The sequence below is a fragment of the Cervus elaphus genome, chromosome 26 (assembly GCF_910594005.1).
Source record: "Cervus elaphus chromosome 26, mCerEla1.1, whole genome shotgun sequence".
Classification (NCBI taxonomy): Eukaryota; Metazoa; Chordata; class Mammalia; order Artiodactyla; family Cervidae; genus Cervus; species Cervus elaphus.
The window spans coordinates 18,082,934-18,104,378 of record NC_057840.1 but is presented as its reverse complement, the minus strand read 5'-3'; the positions used below and the strand labels follow the sequence as shown (position 1 = coordinate 18,104,378).

The window sequence follows — 21,445 nt, the reverse complement described above, 5'->3', positions numbered from 1 at the left end:
GATGTCCTAGGAAGGGCCAGCTTCCCTCGTAGCTCAGATGGTAAAGACCCTGCCTGCAATGCAGGAGACCTGGATTCAATCTCTGGGTCAGGAAGACCCCTGGAGAAGGAAATGGGAACCCACTCCAGTACTCTTGCCTGGAGAATCCCATGGACAGAGGAGCCCGGTGGGCAACAGTCCAAGGGTCGCGAAGAGTCGGACACGACTGAGCGACTAACACTTTCACTTCTTTCAGGAGGTTATCAGTGGTCACATAATGTATGTGCATGTGTGTTTTAAAGCTCATTTTTGTGGTCATTTGCCCCTAAAAAAATGAAATTTCCAATTATCTGAGTTTACAACAGAGATGATCTTTGTAGTCACTAGCCCAAGTGAGATACTTCCCCTTCCCTTGCATCTATTTCCAAAGAGAGAAAGGAAGGAAGGAAATGAGTGGGGGAGGAAGGAGGCTTAGCTCCCTAAGGACAGAGGCTCCCTAAGGAGAGTTTCTTGATTTCTCTGCTGGCCAAACACCAGGGACCAGCTCCTGGAGGATCAGTGCTTTGGGCACTAAGGTTGCAGCAAGGAGCAAACCAAACACAAAATCTTGTTTTTGTGGAGTGCACATTCAGTCTTTAATAAGTAAGTCAGAGTGTTGATCTGGGTGAATTCTGCCCCCAACATCACCCTGTACTGCATTCTCCTAGTAGTAAATATTTTAAAAGTTTTCTCATCTTCTGAAAATAAACACAAAGTAGATCCTTCAACAGAACAGAAAAAAAAAATTATTATCTGGTTTTTGTAATTTTTAAAAATGAAATTTATTGTGTCATAGTTTTCATATGAGAGTTAATTTAGTAAACTATTTTCTTTCTATTAATAAAAGGGTACAATTGTGTTATATTTGTTTTTTTTTTTTTTTTTTTAGAATTGTGTTATATTTGAATTCTTCTTTTGAAATTTGTCATTACACTTTATCAACAGTACATGTTGTACAGTCCTTGTAATACTTTTTGATTGTATTCATGGAACTGAAATTTGTTTCCTCCGAAATGATGAGACATAATATTCATGAGATTATAAAATAAGAACTGGCAGTCACATGTTACATAAATGTTCCTTCCTCTATAAATACTGCATGAATGTTACTTTCACTTGCAGAACTCAGGATCCCTTAGCCATGATCACTTCCTCTTTACAAACCTCCGTGGCAGTGTTTGCCCTAATAATTCTGCATGTCAGTGCTCTGGATACTTTTAAAGCTGCAGTGTATGAACATGCTGTCATACTGCCAAGTGATACAAAAACACCTGTTTCTCCAGGTGAGGCCTTGTTCCTCATGAACAAGAACATAGATATTCTGGAGAAGGCAATTAAGCAGGCAGCTGAGCAGGTATTCTTTTATTTCTGCAAATCATAATTCGTAAGACAGGCATGAGAGCTGATGAAAACTGGAGTGTTGAATTGTCTACATACATAGAGAAATAATTCTGATTTAACTTGTTTTGAGCAGGGTGCTCAGATCATCGTGACCCCAGAAGATGCGCTTTATGGATGGAAATTTACCAGGGAAACCATTTTCCCTTATCTGGAGAATATCCCAGATCCTCAGGTGAACTGGATTCCATGTCAAGACCCCCGCAGGTATTTGAAGTATCCTATTTTTAAAAACATATTTACTTATTTATTTAGGCTATGCTGGGTCTTTGTTGAAGTATGCAGACTTCTCCAGTTGTGACACCTGGGCTTCATTGCCCCAGAGCATGTGGAGTCTTAGTTCCTTAGATCCCTGACCAGTGATAGAACCTGCCTCCCCTACACTGGAAGGCGAATTCTTAATCACTGGACCATGAGGGAAGTCCCGGTCATAGTTGTTTGTACAAAGTACTGTGAGTCTCTAAAATGTATATGCTTACTACAGAAAATGATAAATCCTAACTGTTCATATATGTAGTATAAGTTTTATATATATGTAGACATTCATCTGATTTTTAAAACTGTACTTAGATACCATTTAACAATTTGTAATCTAATATGCTTATCAAATTTGGAGAAATATATAAATAAGATATTTATCATTGGGATTAGAAACTAAGGGGAAGGCAATCTCATGAATATAAATAGTAAATTAATTTCTGAAGTGGACCGTGGGTTGTGTTCGGAAAATATTCCAAGGTCTCTGTTGATGGTATCAGACTTCAGTTTCTTCGTCTCTCTGCTCTAGAATCTGTTTCCCATGCAGAAAGATCTGAATCATAAGACTTTATGCTTTGACATTTTGCAGTTTCCTAGGCTCGTAAAGCTAATTTTCCTGGGAAAAATTAATTTAGAAACTTTCCAATATAAAATATTTAATATATATGTCTATTAATATATAACTTCTACTACCTACTAAGGCTTGAATTATTGAGGTACAGGTTGAACACTTCTATACTTCATACTCATTCTTTCTCAACTCTCAGATCCTCTCACCATCTTACCCTTTTATACTTTTTTTCACTCTGGTACCTCAAATTAAGCTTATTAAACATTCCTCTGCCACGCTTTTGCTGGGGATTATGGGTACCATGCTTTTTGAGGCACTACTGTTAAGTCTGAAGCTTATGTAAGGGTTATCAGAAAATGGCTTTCCTCAGCTCTAAAGGGCTTAGCCACACAACGAGGAGACCACTGGGTTCCATGACAGTCAGCAGCCCCACTTTCCTGTTCTTCTTGTTCTGAGCTGATGCTTCCCATGGTGTTTGCTGTGGAAGAAAAGGGGCAATAGCTGGACAGTCTTTCTGCCTAGAAGTCTTGAGAAGAGGACAACCCATTTGTTTTTCATCTCACAGTAGGATTGCGAGATGGATTCCTTAGTTAAAAAAACAAACAAACAAACAACATATTTGGCCAATTTATGGGCCAGTCAGAGATCACAGTAGCTATGAAAACTGGTGATGCTTGGCATGCTAAGTTGCCTCAGTTGTATCCAACTCTTTCTGACCCCGTGGACATTAGCCCACCTCCTCTGTCCATGGGATACTCCAGGCAAGAATACTGGAGTGGTTTGGCATGCCCTCCTCCAGGGGATCTTCCTGATCAAACCCACGTCTCTTATGTCTCTTACATTGGCAGGCTCGTTCTTTACCACTAGAGCCACATGGTGAAGGCTGGAGGACAGGTCTATTCCAGGTGGTTAGTAAATACCTCTTTCATAGTTCTATGCTACAAAAAAGAAATTTTAAAAGAAAATGGGTTTGCATTGTCATCCAATGTAGTCACATTTAATTCATTTAATGATTACTTATTGAGCACCTGCTATGTACCAGATACTATTTTAAGAAGAGGGGATATAGCACTTATTAAAGCAAAGTCTTTGCCCTCCCCATGGCTTATGAGTATTCTTGTGGGGGAAGATAGATGCAAACAAACTCATTTATCATATAGAATGTCATTTGGAGATAATAATAGGGGTGTTGACTGAAAAAAACAAATACAATCTAAAATTTGACAGTTATGTTTTATTTGGGACTTTACCAAGGCCTTAAGCCTGGGGTTCAGTCGCTCAGATACTTCTTTGGACTGGTCCAAAGAGGTAAGGGAGGAGCCAAGATTTATAGGGGTTTCTGCAACACCCCCCACCTCCAAGAAAAAACCAAACAAATAAAAGTAAACAAAGTAGTCCAACATCAAAAGATTACTGCTAATGGTTAGGACTACGAACTTCTACTTTAGGGGGCTAGGATCAATCCCTGGCCAGGGAACTAAGATCCCACAAGACATGCCTTACAGCCAAAACAAAATTCTCCAAACAAACAAACAAAAGAGTGACTCCCAAATGATTGGCCTAAGCAGTTGGAGACACAAACTTGCCATTTATGGACATAGGGATTGTTCATGAACCAAGTTTGGTTTCTCTTGTCCAGGCATTGGAAAGACAATCTACTGATACAAGGTCGTGGTGAAGGAAAGTTCAGTGTCAAGCCAGGAGTACCAGTGGCTAATGCTCAAAAGAACCAAACCCCCGATGGATTTTAGGGAAGGGTTTTTATTTTATTTTATTTTTTTAAATAATATTTATTGACATGAATCAGCCATGGATTTACATGTGTTCCCCTTCCCAATCCCCCCTCCCACCTCCCTCTCCATCCCATCCCTCTGGGTCTTTAGAGAAGGGTTTTTAAAGGCAAGGTAAGGGAGAGAGTTGCAGGGTGTGTGATCAGCTCATGCACAATTCTCTGGTTAGCTGATGGAGAGGTAATAGGGTGATGTCACAGGGGTTAACATCATCAGTCCTCAGATTCCAGCCAGACTGGGGGCTACATGCTCATGGCCTTCATGCACTTAGCTTTTTCCATCTGGTGAGGGTTTTATGTCTGCAAAACAACTAGGAATGGGTGTCAGAAACTGATTTTTATGTCCTCAGGGGAAGACCTAACATTCTGTGCTCCTGTATGGCTGATCTATTCTTTAAATTGTTCCCAGTCCTCCTGGCCCAACTGCTATTTTTTTGTTCCTATGTCTTTACATTCTTCCAGTCATTAATTCTTGAGCTAAATTTTTGTGACTCAGGGGAGGCCTGGGAGACTAAAGTTTTTCTACAAAAAAGAGGCAGATAGAAGACAGGGCAGGGTGGGGGTGGGGTGGGGGAGGCTGTCCTGGTTAGGTCCCCTAGGGTCCTGGTCAGTTACAGGAGCAATGAAGGAATAGCAAGTCTGGGATGGAACTTAGGAAATCAATTTTGTGCATCTGAAGTTTGAGCTGTAACTTAATAGACATCCAAGTGGAGATGTAACCCTGGCAGATATATATTTGAGTCTGGCATGAAATACAAGGTCAGGGTTCGAGGTAGAAAATCAGGGAGAAAAACATTTTCAAATCAGATTTACTAACATGGATAAGAGTACTTATCAATCCATTCTTTTTCATTTATTCATTCACTCATTCACCCATGTAACCAGCAAATGTCTAGAGATCTACGGTAAGGAAGCAGAAATGTAGTCATGAGAAAGGGTCATCTGGGGGTTTGAATTTAAACTGCCTGTTAAATGCAAGCTCCAGAACACTTAATTGTGCTTTAAAAATCAAAAGTGAATCTTATCAGATTCTTATTGGTGAGGTCATGAATGTACTTTGCCAGTGGCAGTTCAAATCAGGAACCATCTATAAATATCTAAGTAAATCTGGGTCCCCCGTAATCTCATTTTTTTTCAAATCACATTGCTCTCAATGAAACACATGTCATAATGTAGTTTATAGGATGGATAAATAGATAATTATTTTGAGACATGCTTTTATAGATTTCCTCTTATTTGCTGTCTACAAATAAAGTCCATACTCAAACCTATTAAGCTTTAGGAAATAAAACACAATATCTATCATCTACACAAGAATAGTAGTTGAATTTTTAAATACTGATAGTCATACTTAGTTTAAAAAAGATATCCTGACATGGCGCTCACTCTATTCCTTTCACATTTAGTGTGACTATTCTCAAATAATATTAATAATTTATCAGTAAAGCTATGCTGGGCTTCCCAGGTGGCCCTAGTGGTAAAGAATCTGCCTGCCAATGCAGGAGACTTAAAAGACATGGGTTCCATCCCTGAACTGGGAAGATCCCCTGGAGGAGGAAACAGCTCCCCACTCCAGTACTCTTGCCTGAAGAGCCCCAGAGACAGAGGAGCCTGTCAGGCTACAGTCTATGGGGTCACTAAGAGTCAGACACAACTGACTGTCTGAGCAGACACAAAGGTAGGCCAACTCCACACTGGTCGGTACTGTTAAAGAGCAAAAATCTTGGTCCTCAGAGGAGGAAGAACTGTCTCAAAGAATGATCTATTCACAGATGTAACCACAGGTCTGCATATTCTTTATTCTGGGTAAAACAAGAGACCTGTCAAGCACATTTTTTATGTCCTTAATCATGTACAAACTTTGAAAAGAAATATTTCTACAGTAAGAACAAAAACATTACTTTCATCATATAAAGTTATTCTGTTCATTGTAAAGACACAGTAGTCAGATTTTTCAATAAGCCGTGCAAACATTCTTTTTTACACTCATTTCAAATCCAAAGATAAGAATTATAGACTATTTTGCATGACTGCTACGTAAGGCCACAGAGTCACAGCTAAAAAGAAAGGCACAGATGGAAGGATCATGTCCCTTCTTTTTTATTCTGCTGTTTGTCACTTTATTGTCTTGGAATCTCCAGAGTCCAAAGGTCATGGCCCTCACGGCTGGCCTTGGTCCAGTGGCTAACAGTGCTACTATTTCCAGGGGGTTCCAGTGGATTCCACCACCAGAATAACACATGTAACTTTGGATTGCACCGCTAACAAACTGAGACACCCTTGCCACCACGACCCAGAAGGAGAGCTCATTTAACTATTCCCAAACTACTAAGAACCAAACTCCCCAATACATCTTAAATTCAAGACTTTAGGAGCTGGATTATTGTTGGAAATAATAAAAGAATAAAATTCCCTTTGAAAAAGAAGAGAAACTTATCTCTAATAGACAATATTTAACACCAAGATGGGTTCACCTATGGAATGAGTCAGAGAAGAGAAGTAATCTATTGCTTGAGCCACAGGAAACTTCAATGTTTAGAGTCAGGGCAGAAGAGGAGGAACCAGAAAAGGAGATGGAGAAAAGCCGCCAGTGAGTAGGAGGACGAGAGAATGGGGTCCAATAGGTGGGGTGAAGTGTTTCCAGGAGGGGGGTGTAACTCCATCAGCCGATGCAGAAGTGGTACAAGATAAGATAAGATGTGGCTGTCATCACTTGCATTAGTAGGGGTTGTCAGGTGGAACGAGAGCAATGAAGCCTGATCTGAGCACTTCCAAAGAGAATGGGAGAAGATGGGCTGATCCAGAAAGAGGGCCAGCTATTTCAGGGAGTTTTATTTTAAGAGGGACCTATGAACCTAGGGACCTAAGGAAAAAATAAACTAGAAGGGCATGTGGGGGTCAAGAGATGTTTCTATTTTATTTTTTTCCACAGATGAGAGGTACTAGTGTATATGTGTGTGTTGATGGAGTGATCTCTTGAAGAGGTGAAAACCGTTTCTACAGGAGAGTGAATAATGAATTGCTGGACTAATAGATACAATGTGGAAAAAATTCACCAAGTATAACTTGTGACTTCTAAATATGATCTCTATCATGTCACATAATTAGTATTTTTTTGTGTGTATGTGAGAAAATTCAGACCTAGTTTCATAGTGACTTTAAAGTTTATCATACATGCGTATATATGAATATAAGCATTATGTTATGCATTCAGTCTCTGGGATTTATCTATTTATAAGTTACAAGTTTGTACCCTTAAACTACATGTCCCCAATTTCCCACAATCCAACTTCCGATATCCACCATTTTATTTTCTGTTTCTACAAGTTTGACTTTTAAAAATTCCATGTATGAGTGATATCATACAGTATTGGCCTTTCTCTCTTTGACATTGAAATGTCTTAATTAAAATTTGCTTTAGATTTGGTCATACACCAGTACAAGCAAGACTCAGCTGCCTGGCCGAGAACAACTCTATCTATGTCGTGGCAAATATGGGTGACAAAAAACCATGTAATTCTAGTCATACCAAGTGTCCTTCTAATGGCCATTATCAATACAACACCAACGTGGTGTATGATAAAACGGGAAAGCTGGTGGCACGTTACCATAAGGTAAGACGGGGTGAGTGTGTAAAATGGAGCCTCCTTTGAGAAGGGTGTGTTCTGTGTTTAGGGGATAGAGCTTCATTTCCTTATAATACGATGTTTTATTGTCGTTGTTCAATCATTAAGTCATGTCCGACGCTTTGCAACCCCACAGACTGCAGCTTGCCAGGCTTCTCTGTCCTTCACTAGCTCTTGGAATTTGTTCAAATTCATGTCCATTGAGTCGGTGGTGCTATCTAACCACCTCATCCTCTGCCACCCTCTTCTCCTTTTGCCTTCAAACTTTTCCAGCATCAGGGCCTGGACTTACAAAACCTTTCTTACAGATCTCAGTCTACCATTTAATCCACATTTCTAAAATGTCTTTTTTTTTTTGCTCTCTTTTAAAAAATATTGGTAACATCGTATTGACAAACCTAGATGAAAAACCTTGACAATGTATTAAAAAGCAGAGACATTACTTTGCTGACAAAGGTCCATCTAGTCAAAGATATGGTTTTTCCAGTAGTCATGTATGGATGTGATAGTTGGACCATAAAGAAGGCTGAAAGCCAAAGAATTGATGCTTTTGCACTGTGGTGCTAGAGAAGACTTGAGAGTCCCTTGGATACCAAGGAGACCAAACACATCAATCCTAAAGAAAATCAACCCTGAATATTCATTGGAAGTACTGATGCTGAAACTGAAGCTCCAATACTTTTGCATATATAAAACAATACTTTGCCATTTGATGTGAAGAGACAAGTCATTGGAAAAGGCCCTGTTTTATATATGCAAATAATTTTAATATTGATACAAAGGATACTGAGATGACTGTCATCTGGATACCAGTCAGTTCAGCTCAGTCGCTCAGTCATGTCCGACTCTTTGTGAACCCACGGACTGCAGCACGCCAGGCCTCCCTGTCTATCACCAACTCCCAGAGTTTACTCAAACTCATGTCCATTGAGTCGGTGATGTCATCCAACCATCTCATCCTCTGTCATCCCCTTCTCCTCCTGCCCTCAATCTTTCCCAGCATCAGGGTCTTTTCAAATGAGTCAGTTCTTCACATCAGGTGGTTAAAATATTAGAATTTAGCTTCAACATCAGTCCTTCCAATGAATATTCAGGACTGATTCCCTTTAGGATTGACTGGTTGGATCTCTTTGCAGTCCAAGGGACTCTCAAGAGTCTTCTCCAACACCATAGTTCAAAAGCATCAATTCTTCAGCACTCAGCTTTCTTTATAGTCCAACTCTCACATCCATACATCACTACTGAAAAAACCACAGCCTTGACTAGGCGGACTTTTGTTGGCAAAGTAATGTCTCTGCTTTTTAATATGCTGTCTAGGTTGGTCATAACTTTTCTTCCAAGGAGTAAGCATCTTTTAGTTTCATGGCTGCAGTCACCATCTGCAGTGATTTGGAGCCCAAAAAAATAAAGTCAACCACTGTTTCCCCATTTATTTGCCGTGAAGTGATGGGTTCAGATGCTATGGTCTTAGTTTTCTGATTGTTGAGCTTTAAGCCAACTTTTTCACTCTCCTCTTTCACTTTCATCAAGAGGCTCTTTAGTTCTTCTTCACTTTCTGCCATAAGGGTGGTGTCATCTGCATGTCTGAAGTTATTAATATTTCCCCTGGCAACCTTGATTCCAGCTTGTGCTTCATCCAGCCCAGCGTTTCTCATGATGTACTCTGCATATAAGTTAAATAAGCAGGGTGACAATACACAGCCTTGACATACTCCTTTTCCTATTTGGAACCAGTTTGTTGTTCCATGTCCAGTTCTAACTGTTGTTTTCTGACTTGGATGCCATTTAACACTAAAATGATAAAAGGTGTTTTCATATTGTATGAATCAGTTTCATAGAAGCTAATTTCTTTGTTTTCTATCAAGTTACAAAAATGATCTTTATTTTTTAGTTTCTATACCAGTTGATTTAATTATCCTTTTATTGATTTAAGGTCAAATTATAAAATTTTTACTTTAAAATCTGAGTAAAATAACCTGAAGGAATAAAATAACATAAAGCCATAATTTTGTACCAAATTGGGCATGGAGAGAGACTGAACTTTTACATGAATATGGGGTGTGCAGGTCCATGTGAATGTCCCGTTTCCTGTCTCATATTCTTTTTTCTAATCATCTTATATTGGAACCTCAGAATCTTCTGAGTGGAGAAATTATCTCCTGGAAGTCCTAGGTAAAAAATAAATTTTAGTCAAGAAGAAAGATATATTATCAAAGATTTTCAAATGTTTTTGATCATATATCTTTATGAAAAAGAATTTAACACAAGTCCTTAAAAATATGTTTATATTTATTTATGCACTTATTTGTGCATTTATAAATAAGACCCAAAACTTTCCAAAAGCTTTCTATGTAATCTTGTGGGTCTGTCAACTTGTTTTCAAATGTAATTAAACTTTCATGTTCTCAAAAATGTGTCTCAAATTAGGAATAGAAATGCCATTTTTGTTATTTTGGAGACCGTGTTTGCATCGTTAGTATCATTTTAAAGGCTATTTTTTGCAGTTACTCTTCTATTCTGTAAGTGTTGACCTAGTTAAACTGATAACATAGTTGATCAATCCACTTAACCAGACCCAGTAAATGGCAGGATGGTGCAGTGTACAGGATGTGGGCAGCTAGTGAGGACCTGAGTCATCCTAAAGTGAGAAGCTCCTACTCTCCTGGCAGGGCACCTCAGAACAGTTCGTGACCGATGTCCTCTGACATATGGATCTGATAAGAGTACTTTTGTCGATTGATTCTTAAAATGCTAGTAAATTTCAATTAAAAATTTTTTAGATAGAAAATAAACGTTGAGAGGAGTTTTAATAGTCTTGCTTCTAACTCTCAGCTTTTCCTACTTTGCAAATCATTTTATTAAGCTATTGACCCTGATTAGCAAATTAGACTAGGTTTGTTTCTCAACCTTACTTGGAAGGAATCAGAATGAAATAAAACATTTGTGTTTAACAACAATTTTCAAAACTGGATAACAGTCCCTGAGATTACTTTGGAAGGGACATGGTAAACAGGGATGGGGCCTCCCTCACCTGCTTAACAGATATTTATTGTGTATCTATTATATTTCTACTTCTCTGGTGACTCAGTGGTAAAGAATCCACCTGCCAATGCAGGAGACTCGGGTTCAATCCCTGGGTCAGGAAGATCCCCTGGAGAAGGAAATGACAACCAGCTCCAGTATTCTTTTCTGGGAAATCCCATGGACAGAGGAGCCTGGCGGGCTATAGTCCATGGGGTCACAAAGAACTGGACACAACTCAGCAACTAAGCAACAACAACAATTGTATTTTTAGGTACCAGGGACTCAAAGAAAAATGATGTAAATCTTCATCTTTCAAGAAGCACATAGTGTTTGCAATTCATGGGGAGATACTTGGCCCTGATTGAGAGAGGGAGGCAGGTAAGGAGAGACAAGAGGAGGGAGAGAGAGAAAGAAAAGGAGAGCAAGAGAGACAGAGACAGAGAGAGACACAGAGAAACTATATTTCTCCTTATTTTTCTTTGAAAGTTAGCTTCCAATCACCAGTGGCATTCACCTTCTATAGATTTCCCACTGTTGAGCAGGTAATTACTAACTTGGAAGGTCTTCATGTGTCATCTCTTCAATAAACAAGGCTTTTCTGATTTTATCCTGGGTGTTTATTACAGTACCACCTCTACCGTGAGCTTCAGTTTGATGTCCCCGAAAAGCCGGAGTTAGTGACTTTCAACACCACCTTTGGAAAGTTTGGCATTTTCACGTGCTTTGATATTCTCTTCCATGATCCTGCTGTGACCCTGGTGAAAGATTTCCACGTGGACACCATATTGTTTCCCACAGCTTGGATGAACGTTTTGCCCCTTTTGACAGCTATTGAATTTCATTCAGCATGGGCAATGGGAATGAGAGTTAATCTTCTTGCAGCAAACACACATAATATCAACCTAAAAATGACAGGTAATCCATGACTAGATGTGGTTTGCAGATTATATTTCTAAATGGAGAGAAACTCATGCTTTGGATATGACCTGTTGTAATTTTTTTTAGTTCTTTGTTGGAACTTCTCACTAAGCTTGTATCTGTTCACAAAAAAAAAAAGAAGAAGAAGAAGAAAAGAAGAGCTACTGTTATAATAACAGCTACATATAATAGCTATGTCTGTGTTAAGACTTTTATGTGTATTATTTCATTTATCCTCACAACTTTATGTGTGGGCTGAGGATTATCAGTCTGGTTTTGTGGATTAGAAAACTGAGACACACAAAAATACAAGTAACCTGCCAAAGGCATCAGCTAGTAAGTAGCAAGAGCTTCCCTGGTAGTTCAGTGGTAATCTGCCTACAGTGCAGAGACCTGGGTTCGATACCTGGGTTGGAAAGATCCCCTGGAGGAGGGCATAGCAACCCACTCCAGTACTCTTGCCTGGAGAATTCCATGGACAGAGGAGCCTGGGGGGCTACAGTCCATGGCGTCTCACAGAGTCAGCCAGGACTGAAGTCACTATCCAGCAGCAGCAGTATGTAGCAAAGCAGGAAACTAAACAAGATATGCTCTAAAACTGGTGAAGGCAGAGGAGCGTGTTATTGATGTGTTGCTGTGTAATAAATTACTCAAAAAGTAAAAAGCGGAAGTGGCGTAAAACCACAAACATCTGCTATCTCACAGTTTGTGTTGGTCAGGAGCTTGGGAGTAGCTTGGGTGGTCCTGGCTCAGGCCATCTCTTGGGTTACATCAAGCCTTTGCCTGGGCTAGGAGTCACTTGAAGACTTGACTGGGGCTGGCAGGTCTGCGTTCAGGATGGCTCACTCATATGGCTCTTGGTAGGGTTCCTCTCTTTCTCAGTGGCTGTTGACAGGAGACTTTCATTTCTTGTCGCATGGGCCTCTCCATAGGGCTGTGTGATATATCCTCATGATATAGCAGTTGACTTTCTCCAGAGCTAGTAAGGAGAGAAAGATGGAGAGAGATAGGGGAAAGCTGAACAGCTTTTTATGACTTGTCATAAGCCATTATTTCTACCTCATTATATTCATTAGGAGTATGTCACTAAGTCAAGCCCGCACTCAAGGTAAAACAAATTAGATCCACCTGTTGGAGAGAGGAATAATGAAGAATTTTTGGACATATTTGAAAACCACCACAATGGAGAACAGGAGGGACTGTTCTTTTATGTTACCTTCCCTACCTCTCAAAGGGCCCGTGGCAAAGAACCCGCCTGCCAATGCAGGAGACATAGGAGATGCCAGCTCTATCCCTGGGTTGGGGAGATCCTCTGGAGGAGGAAATGGCAACCCATTGCAGTATTCTTGCCTGGAGAACCCCATGGACAGAGGAGCCTGGTGGCCTATAGCCCACAGGATCACAGAGGATCAGACACGACTGTAGTGACTTAGCATGCACATCTCAGAAACTTCAATGATTCAGTGGTTTTAATATTTGGCTCAATTTTCTGTTGTGGTAATAAATTATGTTCAAAGTTTATTAAATGAGACCACTGATCATTCCATTTTTAATCTCCTCCAGTGGAGAATAGGAGAAGTACCTGGGTGTTCAATGCCTTGTGCCGTCTCATGACTAGTCTTGTGACATGACCATATGCTCAGTTCTGATGGGGAAACTGGGGGTGTTGGGTTTGTTTGTTTGTTTGTTTTTAAAAGACTTGTCTTCCATTCACAGGCAGTGGTATCTATGCACCACACTCTCCCAAAGTCTACCATCATGATATGCAAACAGAGTCAGGAAAGATCCTCTTTGCGGAGGTGGATTCCCATCCCCGGAACTCCCCGACCTACCCACCAGCCATGAATTGGAGTGCCTACGCCACCTCCATCACACCCTTTCCAGGAGCTAAAAATTCCTTCAGGGGATTTATTTCCCACGATGAGTTCAACTTCACAAAGCTCTCTGAAAGGGCAGGAAACCTTACCGTGTGTCAAAAAGAGCTCTGCTGTCATCTAAGCTACAGGATGTTAGGACAGGAGGGGAGTGAAGTGTATGTTCTAGGAGCTTTCACAGGACTTCATGGGCGAAGGAGAAGAGAATATTGGCAGGTAATCTCAACTCAAGTGAAGACGAGTGTTTGGGTGTGAGTAAACTCCAGGGTCAACTTTTCATATTTGTTCCGGGGAATCCAGTGCTTTTTCATGGTTTCACGATTTGGGATTAATCCTATGATATTTGCAGGGGAGCTAAGTATCATCTGATTGCTTGCTTTGAACACATTAAAAAAATATTAACCTCATTTTCTAATTGACTAATGAACTAGCTTACATATTTAAGTGGCTTCCTTAAGTAATTTTGTTGACATATCTAAATATAAAGTCTTACTTTAACTTTTAAAACTAACAATAAGTAGGGATATCATTTTTATTTTAACTGCTCTTGTAACCATATGTCCTAGTCATTTCCTGCCCTTCCAATGACAAATTTTTAAAGTGCAAGCTTTTTGTATAGTGTTGGCTATGCATTTGCATTTTATTTTTACACTCTGTGCCTCATTGCTTTCTTCTAAGGAAACAGATAGGGAAAAAAAAAAAGAGATGGTCAAAATTTTAATCATTCTTTTGACTTTAGTACTTCTGTTGCCCAAAGAGTTCCACTTTCTTGGACCAAATGCCATCATCTGACATGCCAGATGAATGGTTTATATCTGATACCAAATTCAAGCTTGTACAGCTCACTGTGGGACAGACCAATAAATTGAGATATGAGTTGTTGTGGCAAGGAACAGTGACCTCATTTGGAAAGCCAGCAGACTGAAGTGGCGGACTAGTGTCCCAAAGAACCGTCTTTCCTGAGGTAGAAGTCAGGCTTCTTTTATACTGAAAGGGAAAAAGGTAAAGTCCTGGTTCCGGTCAGACTCTGGAAGGGAAATGTAAAATGTTTCTTCTTGTAGTCATTCATAAGTGGACCTAGTCTAGATATTCCCTATGAGCTAAACAGAGGTATTTTAGCTTATTACATGAAAGGCACGATTCTCAGAGACAGTTCATTATGTATAATTTAAGCTTATAGGCAACCTCCATTTAGGCTTCCAGGTGACACAGTGGTAAAGTATCCACCTGCCAATGCAGGAGATGTCAGAGACTCAGGAAGATCCCCTGGAGGAGGAACTGGCAACCCACTTCAGTAATCTTGCCTGGAAAATTCCATGGACAGAAAAGCCTGGCAGGCTACAGTCCAAGGAATTGCAAAGAGCTGGACATGACTGAGCAACTGAGCGCACCGGTCTCCATTCAGTGATTAACTTGTAGCAAAAGCACTAGAATACAAAGGTTAAAGTAATAGAACCAGATCCAATATGGAGTCAGATTTGTTCTTTCCTATTATGAAAACTGGCTTCTTTCTTTCAATCCACTGGTTGCCCAGGATGTGTGGGTTGGCTCTTAATCATTTGCCATTTCCAATGAATCAAGTAATTATATGATCCAATCCCTTTAGCAAATGGAGAAAATATTTTCTTTGCTATAAACTGAGTCAAGAGTTCTAGTACAAGTAACTTAGATTCAAGGTGTTGGAATTTATATGCATCTCTTCTACACAGGTATGCACAATGCTGAAATGCGGATCTACTAATTTGACAACGTGTGGACAGCCAGTAGAAACTGCTCTGACGAGATTTGAAATGTTCTCCCTAAGCGGCACATTTGGAACAGAGTATGTTTTTCCTGAAGTGCTACTTTCTAAAATCAAGCTGGCACCTGAAAAATTTGAGGTAGGAGAATTTTAAGAGTGTCTTCGTTTTATCTGTCTTCTGAAGTCAAACAAAACAGGCTAAGAAAACAGTTTCTGTTAACCTTTGCTGTGTAACAAACTTCCTCAAAATTTCATGGCTTTGCACAATAACCGTATCTTTAGCCTGATATTGTGGTTGGTGCTGTGAACTGGGTGTGACTAAGCTGTTCTTCTGGACTAGAAGGGGCTCAGCTGATCTTGGCTGGGCTCATTCATGCATCTGCTGCTAGCAAGTGAGCTGGCTGGGGTTGGTTGGTTGGTGATGGCCATGTCTTGAACAGCTGGAATGACTGGAGGCATGTTCTGTGGTCCCTTATCTTCCAGAAAGCCTGGGCTTGTCCACATGTTAAATGAAAGAGTCCAAGAGCATAAATAGAGAAAGAAACACAATAGGCAAGTTCTTTTCAAGTCTCTGCTTGGACCGTGTTTGCAAATATTTCATCTACCATAAGCAAGTCACATGACCAATGTAGATTCAAAGGGTGAAGAAAAAAATGATGCAGAACTCTCAATGGGAAGAGCTGTGAAATCATATTGCAAAGGGTATGGATAAGAAGGGGAAGTGGGTTTGTGACCATATTTGTAACTTACAGCAACTAATTCTTATGTGATGACACTTTGTTGGAACAACACAAGATACCTAAGGCCTATGAGTCTGAGGAACCATTCATTGCAGAATATTTGCTTACAGAGTTTTAATTTCTTTTTTCGAACATGTGAAGACAAATAGAAAATCAAATATTTATTTCATAAACCACAGTGGTCATAGCTAGTTCATCCACAAATTAAGCTGGTCTCAAATTAAAATTAAGATTCTGCAGGTTTATATCTGCTACTTAGTACATGGTGCATATACACACACGTACATACACACACTCCACAAGTTTGGAATTTAATATCTTCATTGAACTGTGACAAATGGTGGCAGACTTTTAGAAACCTAAATGAAATCACTGCATTTTTTGTTTTTACAAAAGAAAAATAGAATCTAAGCTAATTAATCCAAAGCATCAAGCAAGGGAATCTTTAAAACTGCAGACTGCTTATGGTTATATATCTGTGTCTGCTTGTATTATCAGATTGGAATATGTCACATCTGTAAAAATGTTTGATTCTGTGACACCAACAATTTAACATACAGTGCAGCCTTAAGGCTGGGAAACTCAGAGAACTGGAATCCTTGGCTGCCATAGAACCCAGTAAAGGCAGAGAATCTCGGGAGCACATTGAGGCTGGAATAAAACCTTTGGTGCCAACTACAGAAAACCATGATCAGATCTGAAGTAAGAGATCTGGAACTGAAATCCAATAGTTAAAAGTTGATAGCCTGGCACAAACATGTGTCGATAAGTTGAAATTATCTGCGAATTCAAGGAAGTGAAAGAAAGGAGGGTAGGGTTCACTCAGGTAAGCTTAGGAAGACATGGGGTCTAGTGGTGTGTGTGCACTGTGTCTTGTAAGCCTTGCCATTCATTTTATTTTTTAATTACAGTATAATTAGTTTACAATGGTGTGTTAGTTGCTGCTGAGCAATGAAGTGAATCAGCTATATGTATACATACATGCCCTCCCTCTTGGATCTCGTTTGTCACCACGCATCCCACCTAGCTAAGCCTTGCCATTTCAACTGAGCACACAATCTAATTTTCTGGGTACTGTTTTGAAAAATTTTCCCCATGCCATGTACTCTTAGACTTGTATCTCTTTGAGGATTTGCTCCAAAATAGGACAGAACATTTATCTCACAAAAGAGTCTCATCCATGGGAGAAAGACAAAAAACAGTTGGAGTTTTCCAGATCACATTAAAATTCCAAAGTCCGAGATGCCATGTGACTATCACTCTGAACCACATCAATATACTTGAAGAAGTTGGTGGTGCTAGTTGATGAAGATTTTAAACTTTTCATCACAAATGGTTTTAGGCAGTAGGAAACAATGAGAGAATAAAACAAAATAGTAACTGGTTAAGCACTTAACTTAATTTGTTGATCTCAACTCAAAATTCCCAGAATTAGTCATGCTACCTCCTGTCCTTGAACACTGGCCCTTTATTTTTGGATAGAAAGAGGGAGGAGAGGGAGGGATCGTATCTACCCTTTAAATTTAGCACTTACAGAGACTTCCCTGGCAGTCCAGTGGTTAAGACTTTGCACTTCCAATGAAGGCGGCATGGGTTTGATCCCTGATCAGGGAAGTAAGATCTTGCATGCTGCATGGTATGGCCAAAAATGATAATAGATAAATAAATTAGGCACTTGCATTATATTTATCATTTGGGCCATATCTCATCTACCCACTCCAGTGTTCTTGCCTGAGAATCCCAGGGACGGGGAGCCTGATGGGCTGCCGTCTATGGGGTCACAGAGAGTCGGACACGACTGAAGTGACTTAGCAGCAGCAGCAGCATCTACTCCAGCTCTTTTGCAAAAAGAAGAAATGGGATACACTGTGTGTTGACTCCTCAGAGCTATAAAAGAGGCATTTGTCTGCTGGCAAGCAGGGGTTTTGGTATAACAGTTCCTTGGAGGATGTTTCCTAGTTAGGGTACTGGTTTTCATTTTACAAGTGTAGATTCTCTGTGGCATGACTTTCCCTGAAGTTCATCAGGTTCTAAGGAACGGACACCAAGTAAACTCATAAGAAAGACAAAAGGAAGAACCAACTAACCAAATGAACAATAAAAAAAAAAAAAAATCAACGATCAAGAATTTTATCTTTTAGTTATTCTTTCTCTAGAAACTTTGCAGATCATGTTAACTTGCTGATCTGTTAACTTGCTATTTCTAGAGATATCAGTTCTAATACCATAGATGACAAGTGTTTTACAAGAGTCACACCAACCGTGTTTTCCTGAGTGTTTCCCCAGTTTCCCTGGTTATGGACTCTCCATCAACATATATTTACACATTATCTTTTAAGATCCCTTCTGCAAAGATTTCAGTATGTTTACTTCTTATCTTTTCCCCACCCTTAGTTCAAGCTAAGAGTATGAAGTGTTATTGACCACAACTCTGGGAAACATTACTTTACTATTTGAAGTTAACTCTGGTATATTATCAGAAGTCTGGTCTCTGAAACTAATTATGTAAGTTTGTGCAAGTCAGTTAACCTCTGAATTTGCTACCTATAAAATGGGGGAGAATATCTTCCTCACTGATTTGGGAAGGCATGTGAAAGCACTTGTATAGTGAAGCATTGTACAAGTATCAGGATGTATTTTTAGTTAGTTACCTCAGAAGGTGTCCCTAGTTAACCGTTTATCAACAACTGGAGGAAAATGTTGCCAGAATTAGGCCACATGTACTGAACATCATCTAAGTATAGGTCAATGTGCAGACGGACTGGAAGAGTAAGAGACCAGGTCCCATTGTAGATCAGTAAATCAGAGTCTCTGGGGGTGAGACCTGTATTTTTCCATAGTCCCACATTTTGGTGGGTTGATTGATTGATTTGATTTTTGTGGGTAAGAATTCCCAGTGTAAGAGAATAATCAAAAAGATCAAATTATATTGAGTATATGCTATTTAGGAGGTCAATTAATTATACAGTATATTTTAGGAAAATTTGTAACAGGAAACTAGTAAAAATGCTAAGTTCTAGCTAGAACCTAAGATACAATCACTGATATGGAAAAGTTAATCCCAAGGAAGTTAACATAGACTCGATTTTACTATATTAATGAAAAGTCATAAGAAAACGAAATATTTGTGTTTAACTTGTTTCAAACTTTCACCCAACTATAATTTGAAATATACCTCTGGTATTTCATTTTTGTTCCTTTAACGAACAGTTTAGTAAACAAGGAACAATTTAGAAACAATGAACACTTAACTAACTACCAACAGGTTGTGCATTTTACGACTTGTTAGTGAGCTGTGTTTTTATGTTTATGTGTCACCAGAATAATTATCTTTGAGGATATTTAGCTATTTTCTACTTCTAGTTATGAAGCATCTAATTTCTTACCCTCTAAGTTCTTCCCCCATCCAAATTGTCCTTTCCACAACTGATAAATTCATTTTCTTTATTTCTTGTTCTCTTGTCTCTCTATTTGTGTTTCTTTCTATAAATTCATTTTCTTTTCTTGTTCTGTTGTCTATTTGTGTTTCTTCTTGTTTCATTATTTTGCATACATTACTCCCTTACAGAGAAGCTTCTGTGACTTCAGGAGAGATCCGATCATTCACAATTTTTGCATATCTAACCCTTGCTCTTCTTTTTGACCATATTCCTTAGTCTTCTCTTCACTAATCTTCAACTAGTAATGCACCATAAATTGTAACAAGCCACTCTCTAAGGGAGAAGCAAAGCTCTGATGTGTGGCATTTGCCGATTATCATGGTGTAAATACTCTCACCACGATCAATTTCAAGAACAGCCATGCTTAACAACCAGCTGTCAAAGTTCCTGGAGATTTAACAGTCTGTTGTTGTGAGCTTACATACCACGGCACTGGTCTCTGAAACTAATTATGCAAGTTAGTGCGTCAGTGAACCTCTGAATTTCCTACCTATAAAATGGGGGCGAATATCTCACTGGTTCTAACCAAATGGGAATGAGCAAGCACGCACATTGCCTAGCACACTGTGAGTCTGGGGAAGGCCACCCACAGCGCCCCGCCAGCCCCCGCCACACACATATTTGTCTTAGAATGAGCCTTTGCGGCTTGATCTCCACTTGGTACAGAGTCTTCCGTCATACAACCCCAGGGAGAAATTCTTCTCCTTGTAGCAGGTTGTTTCCCACTCTGGGAAGCTGATCAGATCAGCTATTCCTTCTCAGACTTCCTAAGCACATACCTGTTTCTCTTGCCAAGATACTATTATACTGATTTCTCTCTTTATATTTGGAATCTGCTCAGTTTTTAGCACTAACTTTTAAGCTTCTTGAGGGAAGAGTGCTATTTGTACTCTTCTGGCTCCTGGTTATCCTGCATATAATTGGACTCAATAAATTTTTGCTACTGATGATTTCTGACTTTCTGTTAAAGGTTACATTTGATTGTGTAAACTCAATTATTGAACCTTATAGAATGGCTCTAGTCTTCCTTACATATAAAATAGCTGTCCCCTACCCTTCCCACCAGTTCCCCAAGGCCTGGCCCCAGACCCCTTTCCTAGTAACCTACTTGATCAACTGTGATATCTAGGGTGGTTTCAAAATCATGAGTCTGCATGTAATGTATATTTGAATTAAGTTGGCTATACTCTTCCCACTTTTCCTTTAGGTACTAGAAGATGGGCGTTTGGTAAACAAGAACGGATCATCTGAGCCTGTCCTAACAGTGTCGCTCTTTGGGAGATGGTACACCAAAGACGCACATTCCATCTCAGGCGGGACCAGCAACTCAGCAACAACGTACCTGATGCTACCCACATTATTAATGATCATAACCTTGCAGTATACTGTGATGGCATAGAACATCACTTTATCATAGTCATTGATTCATCTCAGATTTACTAAGAAATATTGAATGACTAGCTCACTAGTATAAACCAATGATTTCCAAATATTTTTTCCTCAAGGAAATAATCAAGGATTATTTTTAAGGGCTACAGGAATTTTGCCTCTTTTTTTGCCTATGCTGAAATATCACAGTATGGTATAATGGTATGATTGATGTTTGGGCCAGATAGACGAGGATCAAATCCTGGCTCCAGCCTTATCTGCCATATAACATTGTGTCTACTTATGTGTGTGTTAGCAGGAGCAGAGTGAAGAGATTCAGGGACATTTTAAATGCAGTGATGGCCTTGAAAGAGAGCAGTAATGATGGGAATGAGGGGAACTGAGATTTATGACTGAATTCCATTTGACATTAAAGACAACTTGAATTCATTCAGTTTTCTGTGCTAATGATTGTGGGGGGATTTGCTTTCTAATCAGATGGAAACAAACCCATTGGAATTCCATTGGAAACGTAAACTCCAATGTTTAGGTTTATCTTAACAAAACAAGTTGTTTTGAGATGTTCTAGAAAAACTAACACCTAGTCCAGTTTCTTGGGGAGTCATAGCTCCAAATAGTCCTACTTAATGGCTGTGGTATAATTTAACAGTCACAAATAC

At 39.5% G+C, this 21,445-nt stretch overlaps 1 protein-coding gene across 3 annotated transcripts; it reads left to right on the top strand.

Moving 5' to 3' along the window:
* The first annotated feature begins 1,138 nt into the window (after positions 1–1,138).
* Positions 1,139–21,215, top strand: LOC122684316 (vascular non-inflammatory molecule 2-like). 3 transcript variants are annotated; one of them, XM_043888367.1, is made up of 8 exons: positions 1,145–1,372; positions 1,493–1,623; positions 7,456–7,648; positions 11,311–11,599; positions 13,319–13,692; positions 15,186–15,356; positions 15,701–15,769; positions 20,605–20,630. In XM_043888367.1, exons 1-7 carry the CDS (start codon positions 1,160–1,162, stop codon positions 15,728–15,730), a joined length of 1,401 nt encoding a protein of 466 aa, XP_043744302.1. In that variant the 5' UTR covers positions 1,145–1,159; the 3' UTR covers positions 15,731–15,769; positions 20,605–20,630. The 3 variants fall into 3 exon arrangements, with proteins under 3 accessions (XP_043744301.1, XP_043744302.1, XP_043744303.1); XM_043888366.1 differs by lacking the exon at positions 15,701–15,769 and having other exon boundaries at positions 1,139–1,372; positions 20,605–21,215; XM_043888368.1 differs by lacking the exon at positions 15,701–15,769 and having other exon boundaries at positions 1,216–1,301; positions 20,605–21,215.
* Positions 21,216–21,445: the final 230 nt, after the last annotated feature.